The sequence below is a fragment of the Athene cunicularia genome (genome assembly GCF_003259725.1).
Source record: "Athene cunicularia isolate RWA chromosome 1 unlocalized genomic scaffold, athCun1 chr1_part1, whole genome shotgun sequence".
In the NCBI taxonomy this organism is placed as follows: Eukaryota; Metazoa; Chordata; class Aves; order Strigiformes; family Strigidae; genus Athene; species Athene cunicularia.
In genome coordinates, this window is record NW_020799091.1 from 84647418 (window position 1) to 84672841 (window position 25424).

The 25424-nt window shown below is 37.3% G+C and overlaps 1 protein-coding gene across 1 annotated transcript in view; it reads right to left on the reverse strand.

Annotated features, from left to right (window-relative positions):
- Positions 1 to 624: 624 nt before the first annotated feature.
- The window catches only part of APOO (apolipoprotein O), a 34701-nt gene continuing 9901 nt past the window's right edge, over positions 625 to 25424 (reverse strand). The window contains exons 5-9 of the mRNA XM_026856574.1: positions 24481 to 24576; positions 21595 to 21686; positions 16420 to 16527; positions 3965 to 4060; positions 625 to 947 (exon numbers count right to left, since the gene is read on the reverse strand). Of these exons, the coding sequence (XP_026712375.1) occupies positions 3992 to 4060; positions 16420 to 16527; positions 21595 to 21686; positions 24481 to 24576 (365 nt within the window). The 3' untranslated portion in view covers positions 625 to 947; positions 3965 to 3991. The remainder of the gene's footprint in view (positions 948 to 3964; positions 4061 to 16419; positions 16528 to 21594; positions 21687 to 24480; positions 24577 to 25424) is intronic.

A 25424-nucleotide genomic window follows, 5' to 3' on the forward strand; every position in this document is an offset into this window, starting at 1 on the left:
GCAACATTTAAGACTCACCAACACAGCTTTAAATGCTCCAAGCTACTTGTATTACAGTAACTTGTAAAACATCATGCCCCACAAGACTCACTCATGAAAATGGCAACAGATTATGAAAGGGTTTTATTGTGCAAAGATTTCAAAATGCTGGAAATCCTTTTGTATTTCCCTTCACTTCCCTTTTTCCTGCCCTCCCCTGGCTGGGAATAAGGAAACAGCCAAGTTAATTCTATAGCTGGTTCCCACCACTGTAACATTCTGGTTCCCACTGAGCTGTGCATTCAAGCAAAAACAAGAACAAACGTTAACAGCTCCATTCCCATCCATCTACCAGACAGGAACTCACAGATGCTTCATTATATACCTCCTGCTGGCACTGATGAGGCAGAAGATTTGTATAGAAAGGAGGGGCAGACTCAGACAAAACACAAGAGTCACTGTAATTGTTCTCATTCGTAATTCTATGAGCTAATGTTACCCAAAACATCGTGCTACTTCAAGCTTTTCCTCACTGTTAAAAAATACAGGCATTGTCAACAGCATCTTGAGAACCTTTCACAGATTGTACAAATGTCACATACATGAATTTAAAGAAGATAGGAGGTGAGAAAAAAAACAGGACTATTTTGTGTAACTGGAATTTTATTTTATATATAAATAATAAGAGACTGAAGAATTTTGAGATTTGCTACTAGCAATGCTGATCCTGCAATGGGACAAGCATGGACAGACTTGAGTCCCGTTGCAGAACTGAGGACAAGGTCTCAAGGCTGGCCTAAAATACATAGTGTCCTTTCACAGATTCCATACCAGCAGTCCAAGCAGCACACCGTCAGTCTTTCCTGAGGCAGAAGGCAGATTAGTCACATTCAAAATCAAAATGGATTCAGATGTTTCTCCTCTTTTTCTTGGGAAACTGTTGCTCATATCTATATTTTTTTATTCACCTATAGCCAAAGAAAGGGGACAGAGGATATGGGGGAGAGAGAAAGAGGGAGAAAGCAGAATTACAATATCATAGGTCTTTTCTTTCAACAGTCAAAGTGTAATTCAAATATTTTTTCCTTTTTTTTTTTTTTTTTTTTTTTTTTTTTCAAACTCTATCTGAGGAGCATAATACAAATTTACTTCTAAGTAAAGATATTTAACTCTTCATATTACTGACATTAGAGCACTAATGATGATGTCTGCTCTAGAGAACTGGATTCCTACAGTTGAACTGTATAGAAATATAAAAAAGAAACAATACTTCATAGCAACAAAGCACCAACTGGAATCTTGTGTAGTAAACCAACTTTCTCAAAAAGAATTCTTTTTAAATTACCAAATGCATTTTTTCCTAATCGCAGTTACTCTGGTGTAAAGCTGGGATAATTTAATGCAAAGAAATGTAATTACATAAATATAGAACCTGAACAGAGTGAAAATGACATATGTTATCTTCATGGAAAAACACAAAGCCATGTCACTTCCGTGCAACTCCTCTGCACAACAGCTGGATAAAATTAAAGCTTGCTTCTCCAATAATGGGATGTGGTTTGAGCTGTAGTTTGCATATAATTATCGATAACAAACATACTGTAATAAAGGAGGTGCAATGCTGCTGGTTTTTGGAATGGAGACATGTTACTGTCTCCAACCCAAAGTGATTTTGTCCTTGGCTGACCATTCACAATTCAGAGACCCATGCTGTGGCAAACTGTTGAGGAAAATTAGATTGTCTTTATTTTAGTAACTGTATTCAACTAGGAATATTGCCAACAGCTGAAAATACAGTGAGACATTCAGGATTGATCTCGTTCAGAATAAACAAACATGTCTTTTGAAAGGTAACAGCAGCATTCTCCAACCTTAGGGATCACCCAAATCCAACAAAACATCTGGACTTGGGTATGGAGTTAAATAACTGGATTCAATTCCAAGCAGAAGTAACAAATCACCGCCCCCGCAGAACAGCTGAAAATTGATACTGAATTGAACTTTCACCATCTGGTTGCTCTTGGTCAAAAAATCTAGCAGTTCCATCTATGTATCTCCTCCAGAAACAACATGTGGCAAAGAAAGTAAATTTCAAAACCAGCAGCACCCAGGTACTTTAAGCACTTGAGCACTTATCTTCATTTCACTTAAAAAACCACAGAAGAACATCTGCGACAACTGTTAGTGAGGTTTTCCTCAAAATTTACTTACATAGCATAAGTATATTTATGATTAAAATCCTGAAGACAGAGGGTCTGGATACCAAATTTAGTGAAAGCCTTCCTGACAGTTTCTGTTCCTTTCCTTCCACCACCACACCCCCACCAACTCCCCACAGAAAGATAATGTGACTTAAGCAAAAAGCACTAACATTTCAAAAAGTGAGTAAAGACCTACCAGAAATTATATTCACAGAGTATGAAATGCTAAAAGAAAATAAAAGCTATTTATGGATTTCTGTTTCTAATGAACCTTGGTATTTGTACAGTGTCCCACATACACAAACTAAAGTTAAATTTTCCTGGATTTTTATCATTTAGTAGCTCTGTCCTAATTCACCGTAAGTACAACATTTTAGTGAATTTTAGAGAAGCTTTGCTTCCTCTTGGTTCTCCTGGGTATCTTTACTCAAAAAAACACCTGTTCTTCCTAATTTTTTAAATTTTTATTATGCATGGCTATTTTATAAAGTACTTTTAAAATGTGTATTCTTAAAGATTTTATATTCATATGTCTGAAGGAAAAACTAATGTAGGCATTAAATCAGCCAGCGAACATACCTTTTAGCCCTTGTGAGAGTTAGCTATAGCAATTAAAAACTCATTAAAGAAAACACAACATTAGAAGATAGTTTTGCTTTTAAAGCTGACCATGTAACTGTGGAACACTGTTGCACAGCAGATGTGTGCGTTCCATCACATCTGCAAACATCTTTGACTGGTGATGATGCATGGAAGAAAAAATGGATGCAGTTTTCTAAATCCGAACTTTGTTTACACAGTTGGCAGTTGGGAAAAAAGATAATATTTCTGGTAAATGGAACACTGCATACAAAAATAATGAGGAGTCCCTACAATGCTGGAATCACTTTCTAATGAAAAATAAGCCTTTAACATAATGTAAAAATAATACAGGACAGAGACAAGCTACTAGAAAACATGTTCAGAAGAGACATCCTTCATCAACAGATAACACAGCAGACATCATATGATATTTTGTACTAAATAATGTCCAATTACATTATCATTATCAATAATAAGCCTCAAATAATACAGAGCAATTTTTGTGCTATGAAATTGAACCATCTTAAAAGTTGAGAGGGTGTTTTTGTGTGGCTTTTCTAGAAACTGTAACAACCACAGGACTTGCTTGAGTAGAAAGCAGCCCAGTGGCCAAGTCAGAAACAGAAATGGCATTTCAGCTTCTATGAGCTTCTGGCTCATAGAATTGGAAAATGCTGCCTCCATTTCCTCCACCATTCATTCCCGACTGATGAAGTACGTCTCATTAGGGAGGTGCATCAACATGAAAGGTCAGGCACATTGTGGACTGTTACATTCTGTAAGATAACGCTGTATGCTGGCATTGAGAAATCTTTATGGAAAGGATATCAGCAGGGAAAAGGTTTCTTTCCCTGCCTTCATACCTGCACAAGTGTGACAAAGGAGGTTTTAGGTAAGGGAAGCAGAAATGGGGAGAAGGAAAAAGAAAAACCAACTAACAACTAACAATACATTAAAACAAGGCCTTGCTAAATTAAACCAGAACCCTTGGCAGAAACATATTTACTTGCTATGCTCTAAAGTTGAAGTATTTAAATTAGTTAGTGTTAAGGAACACACATATTCTTAACAAATGTTACAACAAATAAAATTATTACCTGTCTTCATCAATATGAAGAAAATAACTACAAGTCAAACTTGCAAATATTCAGCTTTTCCATGTTATTTTGCTGCTGTAGTCACATACTATTACCACTCTTTACCTGTTTCATGACAAGCGATTTGGTGTTCTACTTCTGGACTCGCTCTTCATTTGAAGCAGCATGGATTTCCAGGGACTTGTTACCATCTGCATCACCCTTGCAGAGGGAGAAATACGCACAAAATTTCAACCGAGGCAATCCATGATTAATATTTTTGCCAGAACAGAAACCCTCTTCAAAAGCTGAAACCAAAAATTCTTGCAAAATCACGTGGTTGATGAGACTAATTCAGTATAATATACTCAAATATGATCTTCTCCCAAACGGTTTCTAGATTTACATCTTCCTGTAGTTAGCTGAGCAATTAAAGGTTTTGAAAGAACAAGTAGTTCAACAGAAATTCTTTAATTGACTCATTTTGCCTGCACTAATAACAGAGGATGAATTCCCACAGAGTAGTTGCTATTTTGCATTCCCTAAATTCTGTGTGGATTTATACAATAGGTCTCTTTTAATACATATCCTTTGAGAGAGTGTTCTCACACTTTCCCCAAAATAAATGATAGCAGTCAAAGAAGGGAGGGAGGCTTGTTAGAGTGTCTGGTCTATCTACTTGCCAAGTATGCTATAACGAACAGGCATTTGACTATAGTTTTAAATAGATATCAACAAAACATACTTAAAGGGCCACACACGGCTATGGGACTGAAGCACATGACATACAAGGACAGACTGAGATGTGGGCCTGTTCAGTCTGGAGAAGACCAGACAAAGGGAGAACCTAATTGCTATCCACAGTTCCTTAATGGGCATTTATATATTTGGAAGAGCTACACTTCTCAGAGGTTCACACCAAAAGGACAGGGAGCAAAGGACACGAGCATGGTAAATTTCTATTAGATCTAAAATAAATGTATTGCACCATTGATCAAGCACTGGAGCAGGTTTTCCAGAGAACTTTTTGAATCTCCATCCTTAGAAATATTCAGCACTTGACAGCACAAGGCCTGAGCCAATAAATCTAACTTCAAAGCTGTCTGTTTTGAACAGGGTGTTGGATGAATTGATCAGTGGTGGCACCCAGCCTTAATTATTCTTAAATTCTACACATGAAAATTAAACGGCATTTTCTTTTTCTTCTAAAAAAGATATTTTTACCAATTCAACTTAAATGTGATAGAAACTATGAAAAAAAGAAGCCAGAAGAGACTAGAAGACAAACATTTCACAGGATGGGTCAAATTTATGTCCCAGCACAAATTGAATGTTATGCATAAGGCATCAGGTCTGTGAGACCCTGCATATGCTGTGCTGAAGACAGGGACTCAATACATTAAGACTCAATTATTAAGATAATTCTTAAATTTCTTATTCAAAATATGCCTAGCAAGAACTTTAAAAGGTAATCTTTCTTTCAAAAGCCAGTTTTGTTTTGTTCACTATGCTGGATATTTTATAGTATAGGAAATCACATCTATAAACCACACCCATTTCAAAATAATGATCTACTCTGTAATTTTCCTGTAGAGGAACTTGTAAATTATGACATTTTACTACAATTTATAATGAATAATCTGATTTGCAATGCTTCTTCTCAGGGATTACTCAATCCTGAACAAATGAACTAAAAATAAGTTAATAAATTGTTCACAGAGAGGTCTATGTTTTTCCACTTGCTTGTTTTAACTTGTAAAAAACAAAAACCATCTAGATAACCTTTTTTTGTTGTTGTTCTGAAAGAGGTAACAGTCCCCACAGCAACACTCACACAAATGTACAGGAAAATAAGGGTCTTGCTCAGTTCCTTTGTTTCTGTGAGCTCAGTAGATCTCATCACAGGGCTTGTCTTCACTAGATCTGTTAACCCAGAGTTATTTAATTCGAGCCAATCCACTGCTAAACTTTCATTCCTCACACAAACTCATTTGCTGAATTAGCAATTAAGAAGTTCTTTTAACTCCAGCCACTGTACATGCCCACTACATAGTGAGCCTGAGTGAGACTGATCAAGCAGTAACATGGGTAGCCAGAAAACTTTTCCTTTCAACTGGCACAGGAAAAACACAGCTAATTTTGCAACAAAGTGTCAAAGTCCTCTAGTCACACACAAAACCAGATCAGAAGCAAGAAATGTGTTTAGATCAATGACCCAGAAGACAGACCTCCCCTGTGCCATGATGCCCTCTCATAATTAGAAGCAGGCACATGATCGAGACGGTCTTTCTACTTTCTGGCTCCACACAACCACTCCATAATATATCTGAGTGGCCAGAGGAATTCACGCATCAGAGCTCTATCCCACAGCTGAAGGGGAAGTATTTTGCATTCTTATGCTTCTGACAGTTTCAACCAAAAGGTAACTGGTAAGAAATCTCTGTAACGCATTCATTAGTGAAGTGGTCAGTACATTAGGATTCCACGTGGTTTAAAAAAAAATTTTTAAAAAAAATCATTAGAAGTCGAAAATAATACTGGAACTAAGGGGACCGTACACAATGCTTTTTGTAAGATTTCAACACAAGTGATTAAAAAATATCTCAACTTAGCTCTCAATATCTAACAGAGATACATTGAGACATAAATTTTAAACAACAAACAAGCCACAATGATTTCTCTGAAAATCTTCCTTCCATACTGAGAAAAATGCCCAAAAGCAACCTAGCCTAATGTAAAAAAAACCCTGAAGCTGTGGTGGCTTTTTTCTCACATTACAGACTAGACAGATGCAGAAGTTAGTTTCTGTTGCTACCTCTGAAAAAAGTCTTATAGATGGCCAGACCCTTTTACACTGGCAACCTCAAGAGACTAAATCCAAAGACAGGTATTAATCTCTCTCATGCTTATGGGAAACTCTTGAAAGGTAGAGTGCAGCCACCAGAATCTCTGGCTCATCTGGGCTCAGAGATTAATAATTTACCTTTTCTTCTGTCCACTTCTCTTTGCAATGTATTGCTTAGAATAAAGAGAACATCACTGGTTTACTTTAGTCATCCTCCACCGGTCAATCAATAACTTATTCTCTTTCTTTTATTTTCAGTTGAACTTGGACTCAGAAATAGGAAGCACTTTTAAAAATGTTACTCTAAACTGCCCTGAAAAAGCCCAACTTTTTGCAGAGTAGATTCTGTCTTTCCCACCTCTAGCACATTCAAATTCACTGCTACCCATACTAAGGATCCAATTAAAAAGAATAATTTTTTTCAAGTTTTACTCTGTTGTTCTTACTACCAAGCAACAAAAGGAGAGCATATGACAGGGAACAGTATTTCCTGTCAGAAGTAGATGTTTATCTTTCAGTTCAGATGACCAAACTTTTGCTTGTCTGTTCAGAAACTACCAAAAACAATTCTTACAAGCATTTGCTGTAGAAAGGAGCTCTCTCATCTGCTTATGTTGTGTTTTAAATGATGCTCAAAACACAAGTGACTTAAAAACTCTCCTCTTAAAAAACAATTTAAGGTTTGCTACAGTCACAGTCTGTGATGCTGAAGGTAAAGCTCCCCAGTCAACACACTGACACAACTTCCACCAGAGCTTTCAGGTTTGGAAAGTTCAGGTCTACAATTTCCTTAATGCTTGTTCTGAGCAAGCACAAGAAACCAGCACCCAATGCTGAGCAGTCTGTGTACTTGGAAGCAAAGCTAGCCTGGTGACTTGAAAGTCATCAGCTAGCACTTTAGAAAATACCTAGAGATAGCCATATAGAGATTTTTTTATATTTATATATTTTCATGTTTGTAATACATATATATCTATAGGTCAAAAATATATACTGCTATTAGTAAGTCAAGATGTTGTCTATCAACAGACCAGGCAGGAGTGAAAACCAAACAGTAAGTCACAAGAGTGTGTCTCAGTCTCTGAAGCTGTTTTAATCAAATGACAGACAGAAAAAAAAAAAATTAAAAATCAGTTTCCTGTAAGATCTTGTTACTGATTGGATCAAAGTTGGAAAGAGCACACACTTGAAGATCAAGGAACAAGATCTGAAGAGGAGGGTGTTCTTAGAGCTCTAGTGCTGTTCTATTTTTTCACATTTTGGCCACTTCAGTAATAACAACAGGTGTCCAACTCTGTCAGGGAAGAGAGAGAATCCAGAAAAGCTGAAAATACAGCAAAAGTCTCTGAGTGGTATAAATACAAGACAAAGTGAAGAACTGTTTCTGCATGTTTCAGTACATATTAGCACACTGGCTGGAACAAAACCTGGGTTTAAGTGACTTGGTGCCATAACACCACAAGACAAAGTCATTATAGTACGAGAGCTAACAACCCTACAACACAATAAACCAGTACAAATTATGGAAGTATAGAAATCAGCAGCAGAAGAGGAAGGGCAAAAAGGCCGCACTTCATGAAAATAAACATCAAATGAGCTAACTGACAAACAGACCCGACAGTTAGAAGCTTACAGGTAATATGTTTTAAACTGTAGCTACTAATCTTTAAGCAGCTTTCTGTAAATAAGTTATAATCCTTTGTATGGAAAACGACAGTCCTTAAGTTTATGCTCCTGCACAAAATCCTCAAGCTGCTCATCCATCCCTCTGACCTAAGGACAGGTATTAAAACTGATAAACTCAGATAGTATTAAACAGTTTGTTGTGGAGAAAAAAAAAAGCTGGAATTCACTGGCTTAACAGTTCGGTTAGTTCAACACTAAGGCAAAAAGCGTAGAAGAAAACAAACGTTGAAAAAGATCTTGCATGAACTACAATAACATCGGACAGAGCAGAGGGACCAGTTACCCACAAAGACTAGCTGATAGCAGTGCAGGGTATTAGCCCTGGTAACTGCAAAACCCCACTAATGAAAGTTTGGTGCTGCCTAAGGCTATCAAAAGGCTTTCAAAGACACCATTCTAAAGAATTGCATAAAGGTGTAAGCTTCTCTACAAATTTTGCATGGTAACTTTAAGATAAACAAGGTTTGAGGAACATGATCCATTTCACTATCACTTCCCCTGGAGATTTATAACTGATAATATAAATGTTAATACTATTTCCACTGATTTTTGTGGAATTACTTCTTGTAAGTAAAGATCACTTAAGCAAGACTTTCAGAAGATAAAAGGCCTTAAAATATATCTGGTGACCCAAAAAGATGGTTACATTTCTTCTACTATCCTCTCTACCAGGGGGAAGTAGAAAAGTTGTCCACTTTATATTGAAATAAAGAATAAAGAAGCTGAATAACTGCTCCTGCTCCCCCTTGTTAGGAAAACGTTTCATCCTTTTGGAAATAAAGAATGTGAGCACAGATTTTTATTTATGGTACTTGTGTAGTTTTAGCAAAGGGCTTTCATCCTGACATCCTGAAGAGCTGGTTCCTCCAACAAGCCAGCTTCAGGATACCAAAATGCTACACTGTAAACAGCACATTCAAAACCTTATTAGACTGACTTGCTGTATGGAGGGGCTCCAGGCAGAATGTTTTGAAATGTAGCAGCAGAAAGTCCTGGAATTCATCTTCCTTGGCAGAACTTAGATTTCAGTTGATATGACCTCAATCTGGCACAGGTTTTCGTTTCACAAAACCTTCAGAAAATCAGCATACCACATCTATTTTAATGACATACTGCTGCACAAACATGAAGTTATGCACAGCTGTGGTACCTATGACTATCAAACAAATTATGAGCAATGTAACAAATTAACACAAGCCAAGAAGAGCCACCCATATACTGCTTGACTATTTGCAAGAATCCTTTGTGTAGCAACAGGAAAATGCTAGAGTAAATGTCACAAAACCAAAAAAAATCATGTTTTGCTCTGGCATAGTTTCACAAAATGAGTTACATCTGCTGTAACAACATCAAGAATAACATTTATATTTGCCTTAACTAGTTAAGGAATCTAGCTGCCTAGTAGACAGTAAGAAATAAATACACAAAAACGACCCAGTTCTTTCACAGGGCTGTCAAGACAGAAGTCCCAAACCTATCCCAGAATGTTTTGCCAATTTTAGTACATGATAGTTAGAAGTATTTATTTTCTTCCAAGACACTTCTGTTAGGAGTAAAAGCTCCAGTAAGAATGTATCTTAAGCAGAAATTATTTTGATGGAAAAGTTGATACTGATTTGGTGGATCTAATAATCTGTGTGAACAAAAAGTACTTTTTTTTGCACCGGTATAACCATACAGCAGTAGAGACAGACTGAAAGTTTTTCTCGGGTAGACTTCACCTCTCATCTCATGTTAGGGATATACCAGTGCTTACATGTATATTAAAAAAAAAACAAACCAAACCCAAAATGAACAAACAAACAAACAACCCACACCACCAAAAAAAAAAAAAAAAAAAGGTTTTCATTATTGTGACTGACCACATCCTGATAAACCATCACAACACTGTCTTAAAAAAACCCCGAACAACAAAAAACCAAACCTGCCCCTACCTCCCCAAACTCTCAATGATTCAATGATGTATTTCATACTGCTTCACTGACACAGACCGAAGGAAGTTTCAGAGCAGATTTCTTCCATTAGAAATATTTTTTAGTCCACATTCGAACAACTTCAAAAGCATGTGACTTTTTACAACTGCTGTTCCGCTTCTCTAGACACCAGGGAGACAATACCTTCTCTTTAACAATTTCAGAGGACAAAGAAACAATGAGGCTGTGTGCTCCAGGGGTAAGAGATCACTGAACATCTGAAATGCAAGCAATTTCATCAAGTGCGTAGTGCTTCTTCATTTGAGTCACAGGATTTTCGTATCCTGCCTAATCCATCACATTAAATGGCAACAGTTAATGCTAACAGTATCTGAACAATTAGATGAAATTTAAGTCAAAACCATCCGATGGAATTTCACTCCTTTGTGCAAATAACATATTTTGGCAATTAAAGGGTGTGATTTAAAGATTCTGCAAGGAGGAAGAGAAAGAAGTGTGTTTACTTAGTGGTCTCTGCAATTTTGCATGTCGTTTGTTTTTCTGCTGAGGTAGCAAGTGCTTGAATAAGCCTTATAATAAGATGAAAGCTTCAAAAGTTTTTGCCTTCCAATAACAACCACGTGTTTCCTTTTGAAAGCCTGGGACACAATAAAATAAAAAGCTCAGCTAATTTTTACTGATGCTGTCAGTTTGTCTTTCTGAAATGTTTTAATGTTGCCTATTTTTTTTGAGATACTTTTGACAGCTTAGGTTTTAGGAAAGGTACAGTATGATTGATTAACTTGTGTTTATTCAAAGAGCTATACAAGTGCATTTACTGAAGTGCCTAGGGCCAATACAGGATGAGTATCCACTGATGAAAGTCTCCAGTCTCATAAGATTCAGCAACTGACAGGATACACGAGCACTGTTCTAATCCAGCTTCTTTGGACCTAGTCCCACACCTACACCTATGTAGGGAATTCAGTCCCATACCCACATTCTATTCAAGTGTAATTGACTCTCCAAAACATCTCCCTCCCAGTGGCCCTTATATCTTTGCCTCTGGGTTGAAAATACCATGTTCCTGTCAGATAGGACTTCTGGTTTACAACTACCCAGAAGCTATACATCATTGGCAACCTAGTATGAGCTGTTACCACTTGTGTGCTCTGGCTCTATCAGGAGGTCCGCAGCAGAAGACCAAGACTTTCTGTTGGTTCAAAGCTGTTTTCTAATCACCTGTTAGTTTTGCCACGCTACATGAAACAACTAAAATAAGAGATAGGAAGCAGTCCGCAGATACGGCAGCAGTTCATATCAACACAACAAGCATAGTTACTTAGAAATCAGGAATTAAAGATGCAGTGACTTTTCATTTTAAACCACAGAAGCTTTACGTTATGCGCTTGAACTTTTATTTCTTTCAGTAGCAGTTAAAAAAATTCCCTAAAAACATTACAGGCTCACCCTGGCACCCATTTAATCAACTCACACAGTCCTCTGGTATCTTACACTCTGCTTCACTGAGCCATCTAAGTATACTTGCTAGAAGTCAGTTTGCTTATCTGTATTAGAGTGGTACAACTACAAAGAGAGCTTGCTCCTGTGGAGTAACAGAAATGTCTAGTAGATAAAAAAACAAAAACATCATTAAGATACTTAACTTCAGAAGCTTCAAGCAGGTTCTAAATTATGCTCAAGACATTACATAATGTAATGATTCATTAAAAGAAGTTCTCATTTCTTCACAATCTTCAACTAATATCAAGAATCAATCACACAAACTTGGCAGCATTTTGTAGAGTGCAAAATACATCTTGAAGCAGCAAACCATAATTTTCTTCTTTATGATTTTTGGGCAGGGGGGAATATTTATGAATATTTGCTCTAACGTAATGATGTCACTGTTACTGCTCCATTATACATTACTATCCAGTCATAACATCTAGCAATTTGTAGAAGCAAGCAATTATAGATACATAAAACCAAAATCCTACAATTCACTACAGTTTTGTATTATGTTTGACCAACTCTATAAAGTTTAAGTACTGTGTCCAGTTCTGGGTTGCCCAGTATAAGAGACACATGGACATTCTGGACAGAGTCCAGCAAAAGGCCACAAAGATGATGAAGGGAGCATCTCTCCTATGAGGACAGGCTGAGAGAGCTGGGACTGTTCAGCCTGGAAGAGGGAAGGCTCAGGGGAATCTCATCAGTGTGTATAATACCTGAAGGGAAGGTGCACATAAGATGCAGCCAGGCTCATTTCAGTGGTGTTCAGTGACAGGACCAGAGGCAACAGGCACACACTGAAACACAGAAGGGTCCCTCTGAACATCAGGAAACACTTCGTACTGTGAAGGTGGCTGAGCCCTGGCACAGGTTGCCCAGAGAGGTTGTAGAGTCTCCGTCCTCGGAGATATTCAAAAGCTGCCTGTACATGGTCCTGGACAACTGGATCTAAGTGGCCCCACCTGAGTAAGGGGTTGGAACAGATGATCTCCAGAGGTCCCTTCCAACCTCAACCATCCTGTGGTTTTATAGAAGAATATAATACACATTATATATATAGTCCATACAGTGTATTATACTCTACTTGGCAGAGTACCATGAGATAAAGCCCTGGAGGAAAGAGGGGCACAAGAAAGTTGGTTAATATTAAAAGATCACCTCCTCCAAGCTCAGGAGTGATGCATACTGACAAAGAGGAAACTAGGTAAACCAGAAGGCCTGAATGGCTGAACAAGGAGGTTCTGGACAAGCTCAAACACAAAAAGAAAGCCTACAGAGAGTCAAAGCAAGGACAGGTAGCCTGGGAAAAATACAGAGAAACTCTTCAAGCAGCCAGGGATCAGGTTAGGAAGGCCAAAGCCCTAACAGAATTAAATTTGGCCAGGGACATCAAGGGCAACAGGAAAAACTTCTATAGGTACATCAGTGGTAGAAGGAAGACTAGGGAAAATGTGGCCCCTCTCCAGAAGGGAACGGGAGACTTGGTTACTCAGGATATGGAAAAGGCTGAGGTACTTAAATTTTTTGCTTCAGTCTTCATTGGCAAGTGCTCCAGCCACACTGCCCAAGACACAGAAGGCAAAGGCAGGGACTAGGAGAATAAAGAACTGTCCACTGTAGGAGAAGATTAGATCTGAGACCATCTAAGGAACCTGAAGGTGTACAAGTCCATGGGACCTGACGAGATTCATCTACAGGTCCTGAAGGAACAGGCAGGTGAAGTGGTTAAGCCACTATCCATCATATTTGAGAACTCGTGGCAGGCTGGTAAACTTCCTGCTGAATGGAAAAGGGGAAACATAACCCCATTTTTAAAAAGGGAAAAAGGAAGGCTTGGAGAATTAAAGGTCAGTTGGTCTCACCTCTGTGCCTGCCAAGATCATGGAGCGGATCCTCCTGGAAACTATGCTAAGGCATAAGGAGGTGATTGGTGACAGCCAACAAAGCTTCACTAAGGGCAAATTGTGCCTGCAAATTCGGTGGTTTTCTACAATGGGGTTACAGCGCTGGCAGATAAGGAAAGAGCAATTGATATCATCTACCTGGATTTGTGCAAAGCTTTGGACACTGTCCCATGTGACATCCCTAAATTGGAGAGATGTGGATTTGACAAATGGACTTCTCAGAGGATAGGGAATTGGCTGGATGGTCGCACTCCGAGTTGCAGCCAAGAGCTGCAACTGGTGATGAGTTGCGTTCCTCAAGCGTCAGTGTTGGGGACTGGCGCTGTTTAAGATCTTTGTCGGTGACACAGACAGTGGGACTGAGTGCACCCTCAGCAAGTTTTCCGACAACACCAAGCTGTGTGGTGCGGTCGACACGCTGGAGGGAAGGGATGGCATCCAGAGGGACCAGGACAGGCTTGAGAGGTGGGACCACGAAAACCGCATGAAATTTAACAAGACAAAATGCAAGGTCCTGTGCATGGGTCAGGGCAATCCCAAGCACTAACACAGGCTGGGCGATGAGTGGATTGAGAGCAGCTCTGCAGGGAAGCACCTGAGCGTAGTAGTGTGGAAAACTAACTATGAGCCAGCAATGTGCACTCACGGCCCAGAAAGCCGACCGTATCCTGGGCTACATCAAGAGAAGTGTGGCCAGCAGGTCAAGGGAGGGGATGGGATTCTCCCCCTCTACTCTGCTCTTGTGAGACCTCACCTGGAGTGCTGTGTTTAGCTCTGGGGCCCCCAACATAAGAAGAACATAGACCTGTTGGAGCAAGTCCAGAGGAGGCCATGAGGATGACCAGGGGGCTGGAGCACCTCCCCTATGAGGACAGGCTGAGAGAGTTGGAGTTGTTCAGCCTAGAGGAGAGAAGGCTCTGGGGAGACCTTACAGGAGCCTTCCAATACTTAAAGGGGCTACAGGAAAGATGGGGAGGGACTCTATCAGAGAGTGTAGTGATAGGTCAAGTGGTAACAGTTTTAAACTGAAAGAGGGGAGATTTAGATTAAACATAAGGAAGAAATGTTTTACTGTGAGGGTGGTGAGGCACTGGCACAGGTTGCCCAGAGAAGCTGTGGTTGCCCCCTCCCTGGCAGTGTTCAAGGTCAGGTTGGACGGGGCTTTGAGCAACCTTGTCTGGTGGAAGGTGTCCCCACCCATGGCAGGGGGAGGTGGAACTAGGTGGCCTTTAAGGTCCCTTCCAACCCAAACCATTATGTGATTATATATATATATATATATATATATATATATATATATATATATATATAAAAAAATCTAACATAAAGCATTAATATACACTATTTTAACACACACAGATATATAATCAAATAGGTACCAATACAAAAACTAACTCAAAACCAAGGATAAATTCATTCATGTACACTAAATAATATGACTTAAATACAGCACAAATACTTCAATGACTATAAATCAACTATGCAAAAGCACTCTTGCTGAGATACTGAGATTTCAAGTAACTAAAGGCACACATGTCTTAAAATGGTGGTCTTGTATAATCATGGACCACGGGAGTGCTGGAAAAAAAGGTTTCCTTTCTCTGGTGAAGTACACAAGGAAACCCTACTGTATCACTGATGCTCTGTAGGGGCAATAAGGAAAGCTGATCCATTCTAAAACTGAAAATATGCCTGTAGACACTCAGTTGTATTAGCAACTTCAATTCAAAAATACTGTTTTAAAGAAACTTCAGTGCTTGTCAAACTAGAAGACCAAGCCATTATGTTAGCATTTGCTGTGTCATCAGATGCAGGCATCTCTAAGGCATGACATCAGTCTGCTTAGTATAACACAGAACAATAATGCCAGGCCAAAAAAAAACCCACCCCCAACTTGTAGAACAGAAAATAAAGACAAATGTATTCTAACTAAAATTTAAAAAAAAAAAATAAAAAAAATCGCACATGTGTATGTTAGTCTGACACCTCATACAACATTTAACAATTTAGAAAGTAAAAACTTAGAAACTTTCAGCAATGGCTTGGTACCTCACTAGAATGCCCAGTTCAAAAGAGACTCAAAAGAAACTCAGTATTTATTGGCAGTCTTCTGGATGAGCAGCAATTAAATCAAAGTTTCCTAAAATAGGGCTGTAAGTATTAAACCACATGGCTAGTTGTCTAGGACTAAATCCCCAAGAACTGCATAACCCTATAAACTGCTTTTTTTATGACTAGATAGTAACATTTAATAGAGCAGCACACAATGACATCATGCTAGAGCAAATACTTGTGAACATTCAAAGGACAAAAGGGAATAAACTGGAAACAAGATTCTATCTTCTCCCCTTCAAAGAGGAGATATGTAATGAAAAAAGTTTTCAGATTTTTAAGATGGGGCTTGTCAAATTGCTTTAAAAAAACTCCCCAAATAACACCAAGTCACTTTAAATAATCAAGACCATAAAAGCCTTGATCCCTAGCATTCCAATCACAATATTCCCAATTTTCCTATTAAACACTTCATATACTAAAGAAAACTTCCAAATAGCACCTCTGAAAGTTTAACTTTTCCAGAGCTTAGAAAATCAGAATGAAATCTTAAGTCTTCAGAAATAAAAGCTGAGTCAGAGTGGAAAAAGCAACACTATTGTTAGTATATTCTTTGTCTGAAAATGCAGTGATAAATTCAGAAATCAAGTTCCTCAGACTTCTTACCTTACCACTTTTTTCCCCAGATTTCTTCTTTTTAGGATTATCCTTCCAAAGAGATTCTACAGCAATATATCCCTGAAGACTCCAGTCATACAGCTGTGTACCAGCAACCTTTGAAACAAAAGATATCAGAAAGCATAAACTTAATAATCTGGGAAATATTATTTTGCTTTGTGTTTAAGTGGAAGAAGTCTCAAAAGACAAGATCTTTAATATCTTCCTGTTCAAGCTCAGAGTGTATAGCACTTAATAAACATCTTGAAAAAACATGACACATGAGGAATAAGAAAAGCCTGCTTGGTATAATACTGTTTGAAAGCTACCTGAAAATACATCTGTATAAAAAAGAGTGAAAGATCCTGCATGGAAACAAATCTGGTTTTCTTAGGATCTGATGTTCAACAGATTTAACATATGCAAATTATTTCTTAATTTTACTATACTCATTTTAAAGACCAAAAAACCCTCACAAACCACCCAAGCTGTACTTAGTTTGTCACTATTTTGCCATTTTACATTTTCACTGCTTTGACAGAACAGTAAGAATACCCCTTTATTTCTTTTTATTTGCTAGTTAGAAGAAAGCCCTAATTTGCTGATAGATGGCTGTAATGAATAACCAGCTGCCAACTCTCAAAACAGAAGACAGACAGGAAAGAGTGTTTGCTATAATACAGCAACACATAATTTTACAACAGGAAAAATCCCTAAATTTAATAAAAGAGTATCTCCTGCTCCTTACATAATATGGAACTATAGTATTCACAGCATCCTTTAAAACTCAGGAGCATTAGGTTTTTAAAGTTGTAGGCTCAGGGCAATACTCACTTTCATATCACTATCAGTGAAAAGCAAAAATGGACAATTCACCCAACTAGACAGCTAATAAAGTAAAAAAACTTATGAAATTAAGTAATAAGAAGGTATCATCCTATCTTCCACAGCAGGGAAAGCTGGAAAACCAAAACTATGAGAACAGGGCAAGCATAAACGATGTTTCTGAAACAGTTTCTGAAAGAAATTCAGTTTCTTCCAATCTCCCACAATTCACTGCTCAGAGCACATGCATAACAATGCCCAAGGAATTTCCCTCCTATGAACTTGTTGCACTTCCCCTTGAACCCCAGACATATTTTTAGCATCCACAACATCCTGTGCCATGGCGTTCTACTGCTGGGCACGCATGGTGCGAAGAACCACCTCCCTTTATTTGTCTGAACAAAATTATGTACACCAGTTACGTATCATAGCAGTAAGTGATGTGCTTCTGGCAGAGATCATGTTACTACCTTACAGAAAAGGCTACTTAATAATTAGAATTAAAAGAAAACAAACCCAAATCGGCAACTATATTTCCAAGTCACAACTAAATCCGAAACATAGGCTGTTTTAAATACAAAGAACTAGCATACTTGTCACCACATTCGACAATTACAGGTGTACTTTGGTTTTAAACAAGTCTGTATGTATGATGCACTGAGTTCTCTCTATATTTGAAGGTGATAAATGTCATCAGAAGAAAAGCATACCAACCGCTCCAGGGATGAATGTGTTACATCTCCAAAATCCCTGAATTCACACATTACAGATACAGACAGTTACCTTCTTTTTCAAGATCAGGAGTGTTCATTCTCAAGTACTTCAACAAACTAGTTCTGAAAGTCAGAGGAGCCTATGGCTCATCTGGAAAGATAGTGTGATCAGTTGTGCAAGCAGTACAAACCTACCTGGACTGAAAAACAACCACAATAAACAAACAAACAAAGGGTTTTTTTGTCTGCAATGATATTCTGGACACAGCTATCAACATAAAATGAGAAACAACCACCATCCATAAGCCATTTGTTGTCTTGCTTAAAAATACTCCATTGAAATACTTAAAACCACTCTAAACATAAAAATATTCTCATTATAAAAGCCATATAATCAAGTCAATGAATCGCACTACATGAGAAACTGGTCATTCACATTGCTGGAGTAAAGTGGCTACATCATAAGGTACAGTAACACAGATAGTTTAGTCTGCCACAGTCAACCAATATTTCAACACTGTACACACCTCCCAAGAGCTGGGACCCACGCACACGTTCACAGTTCGCATGGGTTGAAAAATACAGTTCTAGACTGTAAGCTGAAAATTACAGGGTCAACAAGAACATAGCCAAGAAATGTTTCTAACCACCCAATGCATCCTCTCATGAACACAACACTCGAGTCATATGTTAGGCTTGTGTTTTGTATCTCCTCTTTTTCATGGAGCAGTTGAAGAGGAAGTAGATAAGTGTACTGCAGTTGCCACCACTATTCTTGGCAGTGGCAGGTCAAACCAGAAAAAGTAAAAGGAACAACAATAACACAAACAGTTCATTCAGTTGTTGAAAGTGTTCACTCAAACATTCATACAAAGAGTTCCTTTCAAAGGGGGACAAGTTTTTCAGTCATTTGGAATTCTTAATTTCTGGAAGACAACAATTTCCAGCTTGTTTGTGTTAAATTACAACATGCTAAAATACCATCTCACCATCTCTTAGTGCAACACTAAGCAAGTTTGTATTCTAAAATCTGAAGAAACAAGTTCAAAAGAGATATTGAATGTTTCTCAACAGAGACTCTGAAAGAGTTTGGAAGCAACTTTGGGCCACAAACATCTGTACTAGGCAATACTGGGGTAGCATCAGCAGTCTCTAAGGCCTGATGTGCATGTAAACAAGCTCGCTTATTTTAATTCCACACAGGACTGTAAGTATATAATATTGACTATACCATATGATATACATCAAGATTATTGAGCAGAATTATGGTTAGCAATTCTTTGTCTACATTGCACGCTGAGAAACTAAACTGAGAACCCGCTGGCTTTTCTACATTTGTGTTGTTAAAGTAGCCATAATGCAAACGAAAGTTCCACTAGAATAAAATAAATGTCAGTATTAAATTCAGTTCCCTTACCACATATACAGTCTGACCATTTGTTCAAAGCCATAAAAAGTAAAGTAATACTAGCAGTGAGGAAATAAATCCCTTACAAATCTGTGATGCATTAGAATGATTACTAAAGCAGGGAAAAATAATTAGTTTGTGCATGTCTTCCATCTCCAGTTAGATGAATAGTGTCTGAAAACTACCTATTACCAATGGTGAACTCTGCTGCTCTACCTTAGCAACTCATACATTTTCATTAAATAAAAAAGTTTTCTTCCAGACAGATGCATCAAGTATTGTACCTCAACGCAAATGTATTTTGCTGTGTTTATTTTCAACGCTCCAATGGAAAATCTTTAATAAAAGTGGGAAGGAAAACACCTAAACCTAAACACCCAAAACTCTTTTAGTCTTTTAAAGTATGGTCAAATCTGAAAGTTTACCAAATGAAGGGAACTATACCACTGTAAATGAAAAAGCAGTGATGAAGTATTCAAATGTGGAAGAAAAGTATAAAGAACATAATATAAAGCATAAATAAATTAAATTTTATGTTCCAGAATATTTCCTATATACTTCTATTAACTTGGCAAGTGAGCTTTGTACTACAGGCATCCTTTTCTAGGCTTACAGAAATTTTTTGAAAGGCCTATGAAGCATTTCAAAATAATTACTAGAGAGCAAAGTGTTTCCAATTTCAGATTAAAGCATAAAAATTATGAATAGTAAAATGTGGTATGATTAAAACTGTGCTTCTTTAGAAAATAAGAGTGTGATAGAGATTAGAGGAACTAAAACAGTAACTAGGATATCACTCTCTCCACAGAAGTTTCCAAACTCCTATGTCTAGTGTCCTGACCAAGTCAACAAAGCTAAACCTATTCCAATCAAGTTTCAGGCTCATGGTCTCATATCAGATTTTTCATTACAGTCAAACCAAGAACTGTGAATTAATCAAAGGGCAATCATGCACTTCAAAGTTTTCATAAAATAAACAAGGTATTGTGAAGCTGTTAGTAGCAAATCCATAGTTAAGACAGAACTGAGCTTCTTTAAAAACAGTAACATCAGTTTGAACATCATTCAGTCACTTCCCACTTCACTGTTCAGAAGGCAACTAGAATTTTAATACACAGTTTCCAACAGAAATGTCTAACCTTTTTCAATTTTGGTGGGTTTTTGTCTGCCACTTGTGTAATTTTCACTCCCTGAGAATAACTCAACAGAACTATCCGTATTTCGAGCTTCTGAAACCCAGAAACACTAAAAAAAAAAGATTCCATTAAATATCAGGGTATCATCATGCTGGCAGAGTCCAAACACAGTGGTTTTGCCTCTCCCTAAGTTTATGATCTTTCAGTTTTCAAAGAACATCATATGTTCTTGAGAATATCATATTTTCATACTGACATCTCAGTGTCGTTCACAAGTCCCTAATAACTGGATAGCCAATTTACCAAAGTCTGAACTATAAAGAATTTCTGACACATGAAGTATGTGCACTGTGAATGGTTAAAAGCTGGATTTGGAAAAGAATGTGCTGGAGAACTGAGTAATCTGACAGTACAATTAAGCGTGGACAGCAAGGCACAGGAACTGACATCAGTAGGGGCTGTAAACAATTGTCTGGTCTCTTCAGCTTCTTCTTTCATAGCAAACCTACTTATGCAACTGTAAGTTAATGTGCTTCTTATGTGCCCGATACAACAAATGCACAAACAGGAAAGGGATCCAATAAGCAGCAGAATTCTCAGCCCATTCCAGAATGTGTATGCTATCTGTCTTAAAACTCTTATCCAACAAAAAAGCAGAAAATCTCAATAACAAAGTTTATCTCAAAACATTGTTCTGAAGACTTCTTTACAGAACTTTTTTTTTTTTGTTATTTCAAACCCTGTTTTCATCTGCTCTCAAGATATTTCAGGCCTCCTTAGTCTTGTAAATAAATGTTCAAACTGTACTCACTAAGCATTTTTACATTAATTTATAATTACTTGAGGTTAGAGATTCAGAAAGGAATTATGTTCCTCAAACTGAAGACACTACTGTAGATGTTCAAAAAAAAACAGTCACAAAAAGAAACAAGAGTGTCTGACCATCATTCAGCCTAGACTGCTTGTTCTTTGACAAAATAACTAACGATTTGTTAAGTGCCAAGCACAGACATGGCTTTTAAAAATGGATTACCAGTTAATTTGAAGGCAGGAGGCAATAATCAAAGTAAAAGCCACTTCTCCAAATGGTATCATCACTTACCTTTGCAATAGCGACTGCTTGCTGAGGGTAATACATGGAGGCACCAATACCCATGAGACCTGTGGGATACACTAACTTCTTTATTCTTGAGCCTGTTTCATAACAAAAAACCCAAAAAACACCATAAAACACTGTTAGATTATATGTTAACCAAGACAGCTGAATGGCCCTACCCTTTTATTTATAATCAAAACAATTTTATTAAATACAATTTAGTATATTCTCTGTTCAGTCCTACTCATTTCTTAAGAAACATGATTACTTTTATCAGTAATTATTCTTTTAAAATTTTAGATAATATTTTTATTAATATCTTTCCATAATGAAAAATTACTTTACAACTATATTTACTTTAGTCATAGATAATTTATTTTAGTACTGAATAATGAAGTAAAAGCCACAGCTAAGAGATATGCAAGAGAATTATACCAACTAATACTCTTTTCTAAAAGGAAAAATTCAGGCAAAGAAAGGTTAGGATAACATTCTTTTGATACACCAAGCAGAACAAGAGACATTCCAGTACAAACTTTGTAAGTTACCTCGACTCACAAAAACTGATTTCTTCCACAATGGCGATTATGAATAATTTTTTCTTAAATCACTATGGCAATTTGCAAAGCATTTGAAAGTACTTTTAAAGTACTTACAAATTATGCTATATGCCTATTGCTCAGTCCCCAACTAAATTTTGAACAGTTTAATCAATTTGAACTCTCTATTCAATTAGACGAGTCTAAAATAATTTAACTGCCTGAAAAGTTCATCCTCTTATGACAGCTGGCCAGAAGTTGCATATCCTGGCTGGCCAGTGACAACATGCATCACTGAATCAGTTGCGGGGCATGCTGCAGTTTATCCAGTCAGAAAGGAACATAGAAGGGAACAGGTGAAGGAGAAGAACAAGCAGTACAGGAGAAAAAAAGTCATATAACAGACGTACAGGAGTCAGGACGCAGTAGTTCTGTTCCTCATAGAACAGCCTGTTCTGTATGTGAAGCCACACGTGCTTCTAATAAAGGAATAATTAATTTTGAAGAGGAAATGCATATTAGAAGTGTTTAAGGTTTCCACTAACATATGCTCAAGATGAGATGAGAAACTTAGCAGTAAACAAGAGACATTCATAAAGTGATGTTGCTAGCCTTGTGAGGAGGGAAGTTGGTACCAATTAGCGGTAAGAAAGCACAGAAAAGGCAAGCTTCACTGCTTTTAATGCCAGGGAACAGGGAAATCTTCGTCAGTGACAGCTTATCAGTGTGCCTACAGCATCACTTTAGGAATAAACATAAAAACTGAAGATAGTAATGCCTTCCAACAGGCTGTTACCTGCTGAAGGTACCCATTAGAGGGAAGTTTAGGAATACTCCTGTATCCATTCCATTACTACTCAACAAGGCTAGAACAAATTTTCTTTAAGGCATTTTACACCATGCTGGATGACTGCACAATATTCACATGATTGAAACTCTGAATACCGTACTTCCTACATAGTGGGCAGCTGTATCTTCAAGTGTTAGGCCTGGAAGATTTTTTCTGTACCTTCCAAGACAGTTTTTCCAGTAAGACCAAGAGGGGATGAGATTAAAAAAAGAGGACATTTGGTTCTAACTTTCGGTAGCATCAAAATTAAGGGGCACTTCCTTCTACAGTTTGAATACTTTCTGGAAACATCCAGTATTGTAAACTATAACCAGACAAAAAGTTTTAAAACTACAGCTCCCATCCTAAAAGACTCACAAATCAGACATTTGTATTATGAGGGATCTTTATTTTTACTAAATACTAAATTAGAATCCTCTAGTCTCTCAGATCCAGCCCCAAGACTGCACTCCCCTCACTCTCTCCCAATTTTGCTACTGTTGTAAAGGCTGGAAACTGATTTCATTCATAATCATATAACTCAAGAAGCAGGAATCTGAAGAGAAAGAACTTCAAACGGTTAAAGTTGGAGACCTTGATTTTCACTTTAAAAAAGGTTAGAAAAAAAAGTACTGCTTTCATCATCTTCACTAGAAAATGAAATATTTTTAGGACTGCATATATCGGTGCATATATTCACAGGCTGCTTTCCATTTCTACATGGCCAAGCACACACTTCCAGTTTGTTCAACACATACAGGCCCCACAAAGGTGTATTTTTATCCAAAGCAAGTCCTCACTAGTATTTAAATTCTAGAACTTTACAGTTCTGTTACCTACCAGTTTTCTTGTGTTACTTCATTTCACTGTATTAAGAATATCTCAATACAAACACAAAAGACTGTTTCACAATTAACAATTCTTAAGACAGCATTTCTATGAAAGCATAAACATATTAATTTCTTCAACTTGTGTGATGAAATTAACTGTATCATATTTCTATAGCATAAAATGATCGATGTCTGTGTGTATAGTACACTCACGAGTTCACAAGTATTTTTGCCAAGTATCACAATCTGCAGCAGCTCTGTGCCTGAACACATGATACTTTGAAGGAACTTGAATATACAACTAATTGTATGCGTGTCATAGTTCAGGAACCTCTGTATTTTACTATAATTTATTCCTCCGTAGTTTTCTAGTGACATATGTGATCAAGAACTTAAGTAATTAAAAATATTTTTAGGCTAAAAAAATAATCCTTTCCTACTTTTGTTGTAATAAGCTAGAACTGGAAAAGATCAAAGACTAGAATTCCAGTAACAAATACAGTATTCATAAACAATAATTGATGATTATTACACACCTTTTACGTGAAGTTTCTTTATAATTGTCAGAACGCTGTAGAAACAGGCTTGTACAGTTAAGTTAGATCTCATGCATCACAAATAAAAACTAGTACCGAAACCCACAAATAGACTATTTATCCCAAACCATAACATAAGCAGTTCAAAAGGTTCTCACCTCTAGCAAGAAACAATCCAACAATTCCAGCAAAACCTATCACACCAAGTCTTGGATAAAATCCAGCAGGGGGGTTTTGGAGAAATTCATAGCCTTCTGAAAAGAAGCCAGAACAAAGTGCTTTAATGTAATGTGAAAGTGTTTTTGTGATAAGGAATCATCAATACATGCTGGCAATTGTTATAAAACAAAGAGTTATCAAAACACATTTAACTATCAGGCACATTTCAGATCCGCTGGCATAAAATTCAAAGCCTTTGAGATCTCTAGTGACACATGAATGAAACTGAACATCGTATTGTATTTACCAATTTTCACAGAAGCTTCTGCCTTTGCTCCTGGGCCATCTGTTTTGTTTTGCTCTTTTACATCTAGATTATATCTTCTTCAAAGTAATGATAAAAAACTTTGCAAAATGGATTCTTACATTTACATATTAACAAGAATTAGCTTCAGTAAAACATCACACAAAAAACAAACTACAGAACAAAGGAAAGACACAGCATAAACAAAGCTCACTCCAAGATGGGGGCCTGATTCGGGAACGAAAAACTATGAAAAAACTTCCATACAAAGGAGTTCAAAAGACTGAGACTGTTAAGTTTAAGGAGAATAGGCAAGGTATCTAAAATGAGCTCTAGATAGCATCCATGCTCAGTCCTGATGAGCCTAAGTACGAAAGGATGCTTCAAAAATAAAAAATAAAAATAAATTATTTTTGATGAATTCAAAATTCTTAGGAGATCCAAAAAAGTAAACCAAAACGAAAGGCTTAACATTACAAACAAAAGACCTAACGCTTGCGACAAGTAATAAACATTGCAGGAAATTTCAGTTACTAGGCTGGGTCAAGTAAATACTACCAACTGGGAATAAATTGTGAGGCACTTTTTTTTTTTTCCCCCTCCCCTTCTTTTCCTGTACAACTGTCATTATTAGTGACA